Source organism: Sander vitreus, chromosome 9, assembly GCF_031162955.1.
Source record: "Sander vitreus isolate 19-12246 chromosome 9, sanVit1, whole genome shotgun sequence".
NCBI classification, from domain to species: Eukaryota; Metazoa; Chordata; class Actinopteri; order Perciformes; family Percidae; genus Sander; species Sander vitreus.
In genome coordinates, this window is record NC_135863.1 from 9562609 (window position 1) to 9578102 (window position 15494).

General features: G+C 41.2%; 2 protein-coding genes across 2 annotated transcripts in view; one reads left to right on the top strand and one right to left on the bottom strand.

The window, feature by feature from the left end:
* The window catches only part of ano8b (anoctamin 8b), a 38797-nt gene extending 29705 nt beyond the window's left edge, over positions 1-9092 (top strand). Inside the window, exons 13-19 of the mRNA XM_078258633.1 lie at positions 794-1041; positions 1408-1567; positions 1662-2054; positions 3053-3244; positions 3571-3702; positions 4475-4585; positions 5042-9092. Of these exons, the coding sequence (XP_078114759.1) occupies positions 794-1041; positions 1408-1567; positions 1662-2054; positions 3053-3244; positions 3571-3702; positions 4475-4585; positions 5042-5785 (1980 nt within the window). The 3' untranslated portion in view covers positions 5786-9092. The remainder of the gene's footprint in view (positions 1-793; positions 1042-1407; positions 1568-1661; positions 2055-3052; positions 3245-3570; positions 3703-4474; positions 4586-5041) is intronic.
* A 140-nt stretch (positions 9093-9232) lies between these two features.
* Positions 9233-12819, bottom strand: dda1 (DET1 and DDB1 associated 1). Its single transcript, XM_078258635.1, has 5 exons — positions 12473-12819; positions 11893-11973; positions 11628-11679; positions 11365-11426; positions 9233-11170 (listed from the first exon to the last, which is right to left on the bottom strand). The coding sequence occupies exons 1-5, from the start codon at positions 12479-12481 to the stop codon at positions 11066-11068; spliced, it is 309 nt and encodes a 102-aa protein (XP_078114761.1). The 5' UTR covers positions 12482-12819; the 3' UTR covers positions 9233-11065.
* Positions 12820-15494: the final 2675 nt, after the last annotated feature.

The window sequence follows — 15494 nt, forward strand, 5'->3', positions numbered from 1 at the left end:
CTTGATGGGTCAGAAGACATGAGCTGTCAGCCAATCACACAGGTTATAACCAAATTAACGAAATAACTTTATTTGGAGGTAAAACTGACATCAGCCCACTCAAAATGATGGGAATAATAGTTTGGGTTATAATAGTTAAAGGCACGCTTTGCCATCCTGAGAGGTTGTTTAAAACCTGTATGAAAGTCTGACTGCTTATGTTACTTGCCCTGTCAGACTTCTCTTTTGTGATGTTGCTGTGATCTCATATCTCTGCAATTATCTTGAGTACACTGTTATTACACAAAATAATGAAGCTCCAAATCATGAAATATACTCAAGTTGAATAAACCTGAATTATCCTTCTAGATAAGCTTATTTGTTATTTCTGTTGTGTGTGTAATTTGGATTTGTTTGGCAAGGTATGAGTATTACTGAAAGGCCTTAATTGTCAATGTTCATTTGTCATTGGCCTTAATACATCATACAGTATGCCATTAAAATGTTGTTTCAATGGTCTTAAAGGGCACATCCACAGTGAATCACATTGTCCAAAAAAACTGCAGCTGCAATGCTCCCTGTTGGTTTTTTCAAACATATTCCACTTCTGGGCCCCAATCAGTGATAGATGACATTTGTAATGTATATATGTTTCTGTCCTGCTGGTCCTCTTTTTCTACATTCCCTCATTTCCAACCCATTGCAGTGTTTCTTTTAAATGCTCTGATTAGTAGCAATATATCCACAGCATGTTCACTCAGTGTGGTAATCAGTGTGATAATTTTTTCTGAATGTTTCTCTCTGTCCCTGTCAGATGCTGGCCACTCTGCTCATCATACGCCAGTTCCTTCAAAATGTGAAGGAGGTGCTGCAGCCTTATCTATATGAGCGCCACAAGCTGGGCGAGCTCACACTGCGAGCTGTGTGGGACCTGCTGCTCTCAGTGCTGCTGAAATACGCACGACTGGCAGCTGGAAAAGCCCAGGTCTCTCCCACCGACCAGGCCATGCCAGGACCTGGACTGAGGGGCACCAGGCCCGGGCTGGGGCAGCCAGATAGAAGGTCAAATTCATTATCTACAACTCTCATTAGATTAATCAATGCAGTAAACATACACTTGCAAGTATTAACACTTGGATGTCAAAAAGAAGTGAAATGAATCCTCCACTTATTTAATTTGAAGCATGCAGTGAGAGAAACTGACACTTTGTCATAAGATTGGCATGATGACCTTTAAGTGTTTACAGTTGTCATTCACACCAACACTCAAAGCCACTGTATCTGCACTTGACATTGTCTGCGCGCTGCATGCAGTTATGATTCCTGCCAGACAAACACTGAGGAAATACTGTAGACAGAACACCGCTGTGAACGGTTAACACACACACATTTTGTCTGATGTCTATTTGTCCCTTCAACTTCTCTCAGGGAAAAGAAGTGTTTGAACGGGGGATGTGGGGTGCCTGATGAGGAGGATGGAGGTGAGAGGGACGAGGCTGACAGCGGGAGGTTCAGTGAAGGAGAGACTGAGGAGGAAAGTCTGATCGACTGTGGTTTAAAGCTGAGGAAAGTCAGCTTCATAGAGAAGGTATAAGCTGTGTGATAACATACATTTATGAAGTGTTATTATGCTGATTCTGTGGCGCTAATGTGTTGTTGTTGTTGTTGTTGTTGTTGTTAAGGTGGACAGAAGGCCAGTCTGCAGTGGGCCCCCCATGGACACCAGTTTCCTGGAGGAGGGGAGCCCCACGATGGTGGAAAAAGGAATGGACCCTGCCTCTGTATTTGAAATGTGTGACGATGACGATGATAATGGCATCCACGATGTGAAGGAGTCAGGGGGGGGAGCGACAGGCGTGGCTGAGGGAATTAATTCTGGTGCCTCTGCCAGCGCTGCCCCGCTGCCTTCTGGGTCCGAGAGCAGCACATCAGTGCGACACAGGAGAAGAGGCAGGAGCATAGAGAGACCTGAGCCTAAGACAAAAAGGGAATCTTGGATCGACCCCCCTGAAGAGAGAAGAGAGAGCAACACGCTCACTCAGGCTGAGATGGAGAGCTGCATGCAGACTTATTCTGTAAGCGGGACTGTATACTGACCTTATTCTGTAAACTTCACACAGGCACTGGCAATTTGCATCCTTTGAAATATTTAATTAATTTGTCACTCTGGGTGACTAATGGTCGTAGTTTAATCATCACCTCTGCAAGAATGACATTGATTGAGGTCAGGAGGTCTCCTACAGAATCTTTGTAAAACTTCAGTTTAACCCAAATCCTCTCACACATCTTTGAGTTTGTAATCCAACTGGGGCATACCTTTATTGTATAGGGACAGGCAAAGAAAACTGCACCACATGATTTTTGTGCAGCTCACGGCAATATCGAGAGGGATTTCCAGGGGACTACTTTCTGTGTTTAATTATGGTCAGATTCAAAAACATATTTGGGATGATTTCTGTGATTTGGAAAGCTGTTGGTGACTCAGGCTCTTTGCCCCAGTTAATGTAGATGTTGCAGGAATCCTTGTTTCCCAAATCTCTACAATGGTTGAGTAGAATTTTATCATTACCGATCATAGTCATAATAGACAAAAACATGAGAATATTACCCAGGTTGATGAAATCTCTTTAAGGTTTTCCAGGAAACTTAGATTGTGAAGAGCTCCTCCATATAATTAGTTTAATTTAGATTAGATAGATATAAAATAACGTAAAATGTTGTATAATAGTAGGTAAACAACTTAGCCATACATTTTTCCAGCTGCCAGGTAACACTGTCATTCTCATACATGTCGTAAATAAGCACTGCAACACGACTCCAACAGAATCCCTCAGCCTTCACAGTTACATGACACATGTCCTGAGTGTGATGTAAATAACACTGGGTTATGTTCCAAAATGTCATAAATTACTAAATGACAACTAAACAAAGCTAATGACATCTTTTTTTTTTGTTATTTGGTACCACTGTGCATTGATTTAGTCTACAGAATTGCAGTCTTGTCTTCTAGCTGCATTCAGACTTTACTTACTTGGTAGAGCTGTGGTTTAATGGTCCACTCTGCACCTCTCAGGACACCTTCCAGGACTACCAAGAGATGTTTGTCCAGTTTGGCTACGTGGTGCTCTTCTCCTCAGCCTTCCCTCTGGCTGCCATGTGCGCTCTCATCAACAACCTCATTGAGATCCGCAGTGATGCCTTTAAGCTCTGCACCGGTCTGCAGAGGCCCTTTGGAATCAGAGTGGAGAGCATTGGCCAGTGGCAGGTCAGAAAGTTAACACAGGCTCATGAAGCTTTCCTGCCATAGTTGTAAATGTACTGAATTCACTGCCACTGAAGGACAGGGACAATTAAAATAGTTATAGTTATGCTGTCTTTTGTAACAAACACTGGCTTGATATTCATTTTTTAAAGTTAAAGATCATGTAAATGTATCTGTGTAGCAAGTACATGAAATTGATCAATTACTAATAACTGGTTGGAATAACTGAACTGAGCTAAATTAAAATGATTCTTGTGCATAGCACAAAGTCAGTCACAAAGTCAGTGTTAAGAAACAGCAAAGTTAAACTTTTTTTCTCTTTTTCACAGACTGCGATGGAAGCCATGGGCCTGATTGCCATCATAGTGAATTGTTACCTGATTGGTCAATGCGGTCAGCTACAGCGTCTCTTCCCGTGGCTCAGCCCCGAGATGGCCATCATCTCCATCGTCATCCTCGAGGTACTGCTGCTCCTTCCTGCAAGTCCGTCTGAAGTGCTTAGAGCAGTGCTTTTTCAAACTTTTTCTCAGGGCGCCAGCATTTTGTGATGCAGCACAAATTGTATGATAATCAGAAAATGTGCAAGGTATTAAGGCTGCAAACAAGTTTACTACTGTCTGTATTTTTATACCTGCAGATACTTTGGAGGGTTTACCTTACACAGAAACATGTTTCTCTCAGGAGATGTAGAACATAGGTTAGAGGAAGATGTGATGGTCGGGAAATACTATGTCATGCACATGCAGTAGATCACATATTAAGTTGTGTCCTTGTTGGAGCTTCTATACTAAAAGAAAAAAATAATCTCTTATTCTATCCACTGGCTGACAAGTACGGATTAATGCTGTTCACACTGACGAAAAATAATGTATTCCCAACTTGCCAATCTTTTAAAAAGCATGAACAGATGCACTGAAACTCTCATGTTTCTCCTCTTACAGTACTTGTAACATATTTAGATACTGGTTCTGTTAGTGCTGCACTCTGTGCTTGCCTATATTTGGAAAAAGGTAAACAGCCTGCAGCTCTGTCTTGGCCTGATAAAGAAGTCAGGCCTATCAGGAGCAGGATTTCACGGACTAGATAATTTTGTGCAAGAATTAGTTCAAGTAACATACCCTTAAAGAGTATTTTGAAGCATTGTGTCCTATATCTGATTGGGATTGTACTTTCAAAAAATTAGTTTTAGTTTCTTCCCAAACCTCCTCTTTCTACCTGCCTGTATATCTGCAGCATTTTGCCATCCTCCTGAAGTACGTCATCCATGTGGCCATCCCTGACATTCCTACATGGGTCCGAGAGGAGATGGCTAAACTGGATTATCAGCGCAGGGAGGCCTTTAAGGTAAATAATGTGACAGCATAAGAAGAAGAAAATGTCATGGACAAGTTGCACGAGATGGATGAAGTTCAATAATTATTCAGGCAGTTTGAACAAGCCCTGAAATAACTACCTCATTATGAACAGTACTGTAATAAAATAAAAAAATTCCACAGCAGTAGCCATCAGAGGAGCCAAACTCTCTGCTGCAAACAAGCTGTACTGCAACACTGCAGGTTTCTTTTTGGAGCTAAATTGCATATTTTAAACTTCTAGTGATATTTTAGTAATGATACTTTTGAGAAACACAATTAGTAGAACATAGAAAGAGATTAGGCTGTAGTGGCCCCTGCAGTACTAATGCAGGATTCTCAGTAAGGGATTTGTTTGATGGGTAGCACTGCAGTATTGTAATGGTTAGCTGGGTTAGTGCTGATTCTAGTAAATACATTGTGAGAATGTGTTTTCCTTCCTCTGCAGAAGCACGAGCGGCAGGCGCAGCAGCATTACCAGCAGCTGCAGAGGAGGAAGAGGGAGGAGGAGGAGAGGCAGAGGCAGGCGGAGCATATGGCCCGCAGGGAAAGGGAGCGGGATGACAGCAAGGGCGACTCTGGGGATCACCACCACGATAAAAGTCACAGCAGCAAATCGCGGCCTGGGACCGGAGGAGGAGGAGGGGGCAGCAGCGGGTCAGACAAACCCAAGAGGCCCAGCTCTCTGTTGGCCAACAATAACGTGATGAAGCTGAAACAGATCATCCCGCTGCAGAGCAAGTTCTCCTCGAGTGGCGCTCGCTCCCCTCAATCCCCCACCGGAAATGAGCCGAAGCTGCCCGGGTTCCTGAGCTTTAAATTCCTCAAGTCACCTGAGAATAAGAAGGAAGGTGCTGCGGCTTCTGCGGCTGCCACCACAGCTGCTAACACCACAGCTACAGCATCATCATCATCTTCATCATCAGGTAGCAGCTCTCAGGAGCGTTCTCAGTCACCCAGCAAAGCCTTCAACCCTGGGAAACTGTTTAACTTCGGGAAATCTGAGGGGGGAGCGTGTGTGAACGGGGCTGCGCTGCACAGACCTGGGGAAGGATCATCATCACAGACGTCAGACAGACAACCATCCAGGTCTGACTTGAACGGTGTTCCAGACGAGATCCCCTCGCCTGGAGGGGAAGGGTCAGAGAACGGACATGCAACAGACTTGGACCCGGCTGGCTCTAAAGTCTAGTAGCTCCATAGAGAACAAACTTGTCGTTGGTTACATCTCAACTGAAGAAGTGATGTGTTTACTGTGAGGAGAGGCCTGGCCTACCTTCTGTGCTATCACAGGCAGGCTATGTGTAGAAGCAGAAAGAGGAGAAGATGAAACTGATGAGAGGTGACTGTTGTTTTGGTTTGCTCTTTTGCTGAGAGACAAAAAAAACAGGCTTTATAAGAAAGACGTAAGCCCTCTTGTCATGACCGAATAAACACACACACACACACACACACACACACACACACACACACACACACACACACACACACACACTCCCTTACACACGCACAAACATACAAATACTTCCTTGTCTGCAATACATAAAGAAATGCATGAGCTGCGTTTCTAATATTTTTAAGCCTTTAAAGCTGAGAGCTGTGTTTCTTGATTTCTTCTAGTCATAAATTGTAAGCATCCCAATGGCCTCCCACTAGGACATAACAATAACAACACCGCCTGTTGTGGAGACAAAAGGATTAAAAAAATGTACACAGTGGTATGAAATGATCACGAATTGTACATCAACTAACTTCTGAGAGCGTTTTTAGCCGTCACAACTGAAGTGATTATTAGATATTGTCTCATTTTTAACGTTGAGGAATTCTTGGGCCCTTCACTTTTATATTGAAGTGGAAAAAAATGGAAAAGCAATATCAATCAGTGTTTTAATTATTCTTATCAATCATCACAAACCCTCCCGTAATAAGCATCCCTGATGTATCACCAGCTTTATTTTCAAAGCTGAGGTGATGTCTGAGCTTTGAACACTTCTTCCCATCCTGTGATGGTGGCAGATTAGTTCGAAAAGGAAGTAAAGAGCTTAGTAAGTCGAGCTGTCACGTACCAGTATTTTTCCCAAGAGAGGAAGTGGAAGAAAGACAAGAAAAAAAAGCAGAAGTAGACGAAGGTGATTTTGAGAAAACAGAGCATGGAATGTGTGTGCTGTTCTCCATCCAAGCCCGTAGAGCGCCTTATAAACACAGATGGTGCTCCATTCCACACACTCTAACCAGACTTGGCAAACTAGCGTAGAGTTAAAGAAGTAACATTTGCACTAAACCCTTACGCCCAGCATAGAAACCTATCTCGCTCTGCAGGAGAGAGGATCGACACCAGCCTGTCTCATAACATTATGCAAATGCTGGATTGTTTTGATTTACTCCTTTCACACAGTACATGCTATCTACTCACCTGCCTCTACTCTCAGCAACTATGGGATTCCTAAATATTCAGATGAGGTGTTTTTGTTTTTACAATAGTTGCTCTCATTTATGTTGAGCTCCATATCTTTTTTATACACACCATTTGCTGCATTGTTTTTATTGCAGCGCTGATGGGAATTTCCTTTTTTAACCAAAGCGGTATTTTTCGGATAATACTGTTAACCCAAGATGTATGTGTACTGTATGTTCTAAGGTATACATTATGCTAATCTTTTAAGTAAGCCCACCATCTACCATAAACAGGTATTTCACTTCTGCAGGATCTCCAGAAGGTGGCGCCAGAGTTTATTTGCATAGCAAAATGTGTTGTTGAACGGCTTGTTCTGATTCACTATTGACTATTGACCCATAACACCAGTCTTCAATGTACAGCAAAGACAGTAACATTAGAGTGTCAGGCCGCAGACTCTTCAAAAGGAAATGTATTATGGTGACATTAGATAAGGTACACACAGGTACACAAAGTTTCAGAGGCCATCACACTGTAGGTTGAAAGAGAGAAACATTAACTATGCATTTTCACACCATCACCTTTGGCATGCATTTTGGTAATAACATTGAGTTGTAGGATATGTATTACTATAAGTCTAAACTAACTCCCCCCACTCACAGCACACATCCTACTGCATTATTATTATTAGCCGGACTCTATGCATCTTTTCTTTGTGTCCCTTCAATTTCCACTGTCAGCTCTCTCCCGTCTCATATTTAATGTGAGGAATCTGCCCTGACTCACAATTAAAATAATAACAATAATCTCATCCATCTACAGCTTTGTGTTTACAGAATCTGTCTAGTCTAGGAGTAATGATGACATTGAGCTTCAAATGTTTATTTTTTTTTAAATATTGTTTTGCAGCTTTAATGCGTCTGTAACAACTTCACAATAAGTATGATCCACCTTTCTAACACATGCCTAAGGAAAACACAAACATTTACTTCAGCAGCCAGGCAAAAAGATCCTACTGACATGAAATGCAATAAGGAAAAAGACAGGAGATCAATGTGTGTGGTCACAGTGTCATTTTACTGTGAATCTACATTATGTTCTGTCGTATATTTGGAAGTCATGGTTCATTATAAATGTAAAATGAGAAGTGCAAAGCTGAGAGAAATTTGATATATTTAGTGTCTTTGTGTATCACAGGCTGGTCATTGTTAAAGGGGCATATGATAGAGAACAGGATGGTAAGCGTAGCTGAGCGTAGTCTCATTAAAACCTTTATTCTTGCAGCATTCTTTCATTTAGCATTTCAGGGATGAGTGACACCATGATTCAATAGAGTCCATATATTATCATTTGAGAGTTTGTGTAGAAAATGAGAAGCCAGTTTCAAAGCGGAGGTGACTAAAGTGAGAAGGGCAACAGTTTAGGTCGTGTCTCCATCTATGTATTTCCTCCTTATTCAGGGAAAACAGAGTACAACTTCATTTGATAGAAATGGATAGCATTAAACAACCTATCACTTTTTTCATCATTGCAGTCTTAGGAGCAACAACTTCTGCATATTGTTAATATAGAGGTATTTAAATAAGCATTGGTCGAAGTAAATGAATAGATCTTGGCTATTATTGAAAGCTTCATCAAGAGGCATCCCATGCCAGAGACAGCACCAGGCCAAGCACAGGCGTCCTGACGTCCCTTACGTCAGGACAGCAGCTCAGACAACCGAGACTCATCAACTGTCTGTAATTCACTATTAAAGCAACAGCGGTTCTTTACAGGATTTGGGCTTATCTAGGCAGTCTGATGTGAAACCAGTTGGAAAGGACTGAATTTAGTAAATGTACTGTCTACTTCTGGAGAACGTGTGAACAGGTGAGGTTTTCACCACAGCTACATTAAAAACCTGACCCTAACCTCAAGAATTTAAGTTAAGACCTTCATGGAAGTCTCACTTACTGAACATCATATGCTCTTCCAATGTACCACTGTACAAAAAAAGATCTTTTAAAGAGAAATACTGGGAAATGGGATTATTTATTTCTTTTAATTTATTTTGTCATATTTTTGTAAGACCTGAAAAATAGTTAATAAAACTATTTCAAATGCCTTTCATGTGTTGTGAAGTTGTTCCTGCAAAAATCACAACTGCACATTTTTTCTTCACTCACAAATGTTTTCAATACTGGGAATACAAATCTCCTTAAATCAAGGACATACAATCATCTAGAAGTACCACATGACAAAAACCCAGTTTCAATGCAGTTTTATTTCAGCAAAGCTAAAAAGAACATATGATGATCTAACATACATGACACGGGGCAAGGCTTAGGGTGTTGTAGAATAGTCTATCAGAGCAGAAGCATACTGTGGTTTTACGCTTAATAAACAGTATTTACACTGTAGGTAGGAAGATGACTGACCTCACTGTCAAACCACATTACAGCATTGACCGAAAAAAAGGACAGGAGGCTTTGATGTGACTCTGCTGGGCAGTGATAGCGCAGAACGCACGTGGTGCTGAAGCTTAATTCAGTGTTGTACAGTATATGACACCAATACAAACTGAAGCTCAGGAACAAGGCAGGATGGCAACTGCACTTTGCTGTGCATTCTATGGCTGAAAATAAAACGTCCCTTTAAACCCCCACGTTCATCTAAAACAGCTCTTGGACAAAAACCCTCTAGGGCTGTCACAAAGACAGGGTGAACAGTACAGCTATGCCAGGCCCTGAGCTGGGGGAGCTAAAGGGTCCAAACCATGATGACAGGTTGTAAGGCCTCTAGGCTAATACCTTCCACAGTCATACAAGATAACACCATAACCCCAACACCCCTTAAGTTTTATTACTGGTCCAGAAGGATAATACCCAGCCGTGACAACATCAACATGCAAGGCAAGGTAACATCCACTGAGCACCACGCAGCTCTTACCTTCACAAGGGTCCTTTTTCTATCGTATCCATGGGCATTAATTATTTTACAAAAAGGCAGACACAAACACTGGATAAACTAATTCTGGTACTGGCAATTATTTACACACATCATAACATATTCTTTTTTTTCTCCTTTTCCAGACATTCCTTTACATATTTTCTTCACTATCTGTGCTGTTACATTGTTGTGCAACTAAAACTCCAACAATTTACAACTCTGTATTCAAGTTCAACTTTTTCCTTATTTTTCTTTTATGTCCTTTGATGAAAGAGCAGCGAAAACTCACAGAAAATCCCACTCTCACTAGCCTCGTTTAGCCAGAAGGTGGTGCTAGATGTAAAAAATATTTCTCAGAAACACCACCACGACATTTATCCTACAAGAACAAGTCCCAGAATATAATGAAGGTATGCATATTCACCATAAACACACATCTACGGGGGATTCTGGAAGAGTTGCTTCTACTTTGTGCGGTTCTTCACAGTGCAGTCTTAGTTCAGTGTGGAGAAATGTCGCAATACCCCCATGTGGTTGCAGAGTGGGCAGTGAAACTGAGAGGGTGGGCACTGTGGCTGGCAGGAAGCTCATTGCCATACATAAACAATAATAGTTATAATAAAATTAAAACAGTAACAAAAAGTTATCTTTGCACAAATCAGGACAGACTCTCCAAGTGACAGAAGGCTACACAAGTCATGTACCAGTTATGAGACTGATTTCAAGGGTAGTGTCTGACTTTATCTGTCAAGTCCCTCTCTAAACTTACATCAACTCAGTTTTTCAACTATTCATTCACCTCAAGCATACAGTACAACACACTCACAGCTTAGCATGCACACAAACATAAACACATGAACTATTACACAGAGGGTACCCAGCATAAACCAACAGTGGTTTTCAAATCTTTTCTGGTTACATCATTTTAACGCACACCATTTTTACAGAATAAATGGCTGCTTTGTTGACAGGTATTTCCCTACTTCCACATATTTCATCTATTGGTGATGCCAGGAAAGGCATCCTGCCATAGCGCAGCCATAAGTATTTATTCAGGTGGGATTATCCTTTGTTTTTGTTGGTTTATACTGGCTATACTGTGTACACACGCGCACACACACACACACACACACACACACACACACACACTTATGAGTCCTCATTCATCTCTTGGCTATCTGTCCTTGCAATCTTCCTTGGGGGTGCCGGACTGTCACCCTCACCTTGTTCCTGTTCCCTTTTCTTTGCTGCATTCTGTGGGACACAAATGATTACACAGCCGTCAGTAAAATCACACAATGACTTTTTAATACTAATCCAGCTACCAAAGACTAAAGATTTTGAGGCTCATGATTAACTGAGACCAAACAACGAACAAAGACTTAAACTGTCAGTGAGTGAAGCTAGACTAATGAAACTGAAAATAACAAAGAACTGCACATGCTCACCTTTTTGTCCCACTGCTGATGGAGGTAACGCAGGAGAATGTTGGTTTTCTCTGTTACAATAACTGTAGAGCAAACACAGTCACAACATGTTACTAGAAAATTATGTTAGAGCACAGTGTCTACAAAATGCATGTAGTAAAAACACATTAGTGATCAACTATGGTACAGCAACAGCTTCTGTTAATATAGCCTTACTCTTAATTTATGGTTTGAAGTTTAAGACTTTTCTCACTGTTTCCCTTAGCTGTGAGTTTGGTACTTACTCTGTTCAGAGGGGTATTCTCGTGTTGGAAGGTACACAGAGGGCCTCCGATTCTGTAAAAAATAACTAAGAGGTTACAAATTAGTTGTTGTCCGTATGCATTTTTGTTATGTATAATTTAGTTAAGGGACACTTACGGGATTGTTGATAGTTTCTACGTTATTTGGTTTGTGTATGATGTATGTATAGCATCTTATCCAAAGCAAATATTCATTAGGGTTAATGATGACAGTTTGAGGACATAAATAGTATAATAGGGTACTTACAGATGCTTTACAAACGGAGTCTGCATGAAACCTGCTGAAGTTGCTCTTATTGTAGACGGGAAGTCCTTTCAAGAAATCAGCCTGTGGGAAGAGGGTGTGTTGATGATTATACCCCGCAGCTCTGGTTTAGTGAACGTCCTTTCTTTCATCTTGCATTTTAAATCTGACCCTTAAGACTGCAAGCCTCAGTCACCTGTCTATCTGCCCTCCACAGAGGCGGAGGGTGACGAAAAACCCAGATGAGGAGTCCCTGCAAATGACTGTAGATGCAGGATAAATACAGTCACTGAGCAGTACTGGGCGTTCCCTCATCTTAGCAACCCATGCAAGCTAACGGGCCTGCTACTACTCACGTAACCTCCCAACTGGAGGTGATGATTTCAGATAGAGTTTTTTTGCAAGTCAGAGCTGAGCAGCTCAGAGCACATAACGATGCCGGCCGGCTTGGCATCGGTTAATGACTGCCAACAGCATAACAGCAGGTGTGGCTAGCAGCTAGCTCGGTATTACCATATGCCATGTGAGAACTGTAGTGCAGCTTAAGATAACGTTACAAGCATGACCTATGCGGATTAAATACCTTCTCCATGATGGTAGAAATTTCCAACGCCGACTTGTGGACTTGGCTTGGTGTCTGTTGTGCTGGCCGTGATGGCAGGCAGTGTTAGTATGTTACGGTTAGCCGCGCTAGCTTACAGGCTAGCTAACCGAGACAGCTGTCCTATCGGGTCCTCTTGGCAAAGAAAACAACAGCCTTCACACACACGTTGTTGTTTAGATCCCAGTGTCCATGAAAAAATGATACTAACCATAGAGAACATAACCCAGTATGTCATTGCATGAGTTAGCAAAGCTAGTTGCACAGGACTACTTCAACTAGCATGATGGCTGGATGTTAGCGATGCTTCATTGGCCACGCCCTGAGAGCGGCCATTGGTCTAGCCCTGCTCCCACGTGGTAGTAGCTTGACCTGACAGCCAATCATTAAACACAACAGATCTTGGGCCCTCCCTAAAATATTGACTGGGAAATCTCGCTCTCCCACATGATGAGCTTCATTATAAAATAGACATCACCAGCTACCAGCGGTGGAAGAAGTATTCAGATCATTTACTGATACCAAGAGATCCATTGATATTTAAAACATATATTAGTACAATCAATTTGAAACTAAAAAGCATTGACAGGAGTTGTTGCAGTTCCAGCTTTTGATTTTAGATTTTACTTTAACATGGTTAAGGCTGCAACAACACTTCTGTCCTTTTTATTGGGATGCATCTACTTTTCTTTGATGTTTTTTATACAGGTATATTCTCTTTTTAACTATCCCACGCTACAACACAATACTAGTATTATCAATAGGCTATATCCTGTTGTATAACCATTACAGTATAAAAAGGTAAACTTTAAACTACCTTACTTTGTTACAGCTGGAGGGAAAACAACATCATAATTGGCTCAATGGTTTGCTGGGTCTTGATTTCTGTGGTCTTCCTCACACCTCACTGGCACCTGCCTTCTGGACTCCCTACAAACAGTTACCTAGCAATAACAGCCATGGCAACTGCCACAGCACCAGCTCATGATGCTGGTGAGTGGGATGCTGATAATATGGAGTGGATATTTTTTGCCATTGTGGAATGTTTTCCAATGGTAACTTGAGGAGATTTGCGTAAAACAGACATGAAAACATTTAAAATATTGAAATAGTGACAAATAGGATGCCTTTCTCTTTGTTCTTTCCATGTCACAACCCTTTCAAAATCAATCTTGCAAAAATGTTTCAAACTTCGTAAATTAACAGTCGAAGGACCGTTTTCCAATATTAAAGTAATGAAAAAAACAACACTGCTATACTATTTGGTACCAGATTAAACCAGATTTAACAGATTTAACAAACCAACCAAATTTAAATAGAGATAGTGACTTACTGTAGCTAACTTGATCTCCTCCGGCTCATCTCATTTCATCATCTCATCTCTCATCATCTCATCTCTGGACCCATCTCAGCTCATAGGTAGGCTATTACACATCTACACACTATATTGTGAAGCTAATAGAGTAATTGGTAGACTAGTGCATCGATTAATTCGTCACCTCAAGTAGCAGTTATGATGGCCAGAGCAGAGGTATTAGTGAACTCAGAGAAAGATGATCTTTTATGCAGAAGTTGCTTTCACATTTTTTTTTAACTTATTTTAAAAAGCCATTAGCCTACTTTATAATTCACTAAGGCTACTCCTTAGACCACATAGCGCACAGAATTATCCTCTCCCGTCACATAACAGTAGGGGGGCAGCTCAGTACATACACAAGCTGAACCAGGTTGCATGTGGTTCAGTCGCACCGACATGGTGATAGGTGACACATCCGGCGGAGCTCCGGTGCGTCTTCAAGCGCCGTCACCAATATTCCAACATGGAAGTGGAGTGCTGGAACATGTTGATATTTTGGATCTATACCTCAGTACCACAAAGACAGATATGCTGTCAGTCGGCTAACACTGGAAGCCATGTGAAGGCTACCTACAGGACAACAGAATCCAGATAAATTAGATTATTGGATTGACTGCAACAGATTACAGTTCTTGTCATTAGCCTACTTCCTCAGTGCTTCTTCATAAGGAAACTACATTATTTCACGCGAATAGTTGAAAATATAAAGGTAAGCATTTTTCTTTAATGACATCTATTTCTCTTTTCACTTGTCTGTGTTGTTTTGTCATATTATACTTTATACTGTAAATAATTGGCAACAGACAAGAAGTAAGTCGCTGCATATCAAGTTGCGTTGCAGTTAACCGAGACAAACGGGTTATTGAGTTATTTGAGTGTTGTCAAAAAGATGACATTTATCAATAGAGTAGGCCTAAGCGAAAACATTCTGGCACTTGCCTTATTATTATTAGTGAATAGATGGGGCCCATTCACCCTAAACACCAGATAAACACGTTTTATTTTACCGAAATCTGCGACAAAGCTATTTTAGTAGGATGATGTTCCATGTGTGAACAGTTGTTTTGTTTTTTGCTCAAATTGGTATCAATTATAACCTGTTATATGAATCTGTGAGCTCGACCTTTTTGCTGAATGGCCACTATAACTGTCCAAATTGAACAACATGCACACATGACTCAAAATATGTTTTTTTTGTTTTTTTTATAAATTCCGCTTTGCTAAACATTGTTATTGAGTCAGAGCATTTGTCTTCATATAGCAAGCAACATAGGTAGTGAGGTTATATTAATCTTCAGGTGTGCAGTACACAGGACAGTTCTTTTTATGCTGAAACTATCCTGCAAACGTCCATAAGAAAGATACATTTCAAAGATAAACAGCACTATTTATTGATTAAATTGTGGCATACAACAGCAAGTAAGTGCAAAAAGGATCAGGATTCAATGTTCACATAATATAGTAAGCCAGGGTCTATCAACAGTGACGCTACTGTAGTTGTTTTTAATCCCCCATGGGGACAGTCTCTTTACTGGGCATCAGGCCCACTGTGATTGTGTCTGACCTGCGTGAATCATTATATAACAGCCTCTAGCAGCCACTGTCAACAGAAGCCACTTACAGTAGTAACCACAAGGGGAATCAAAC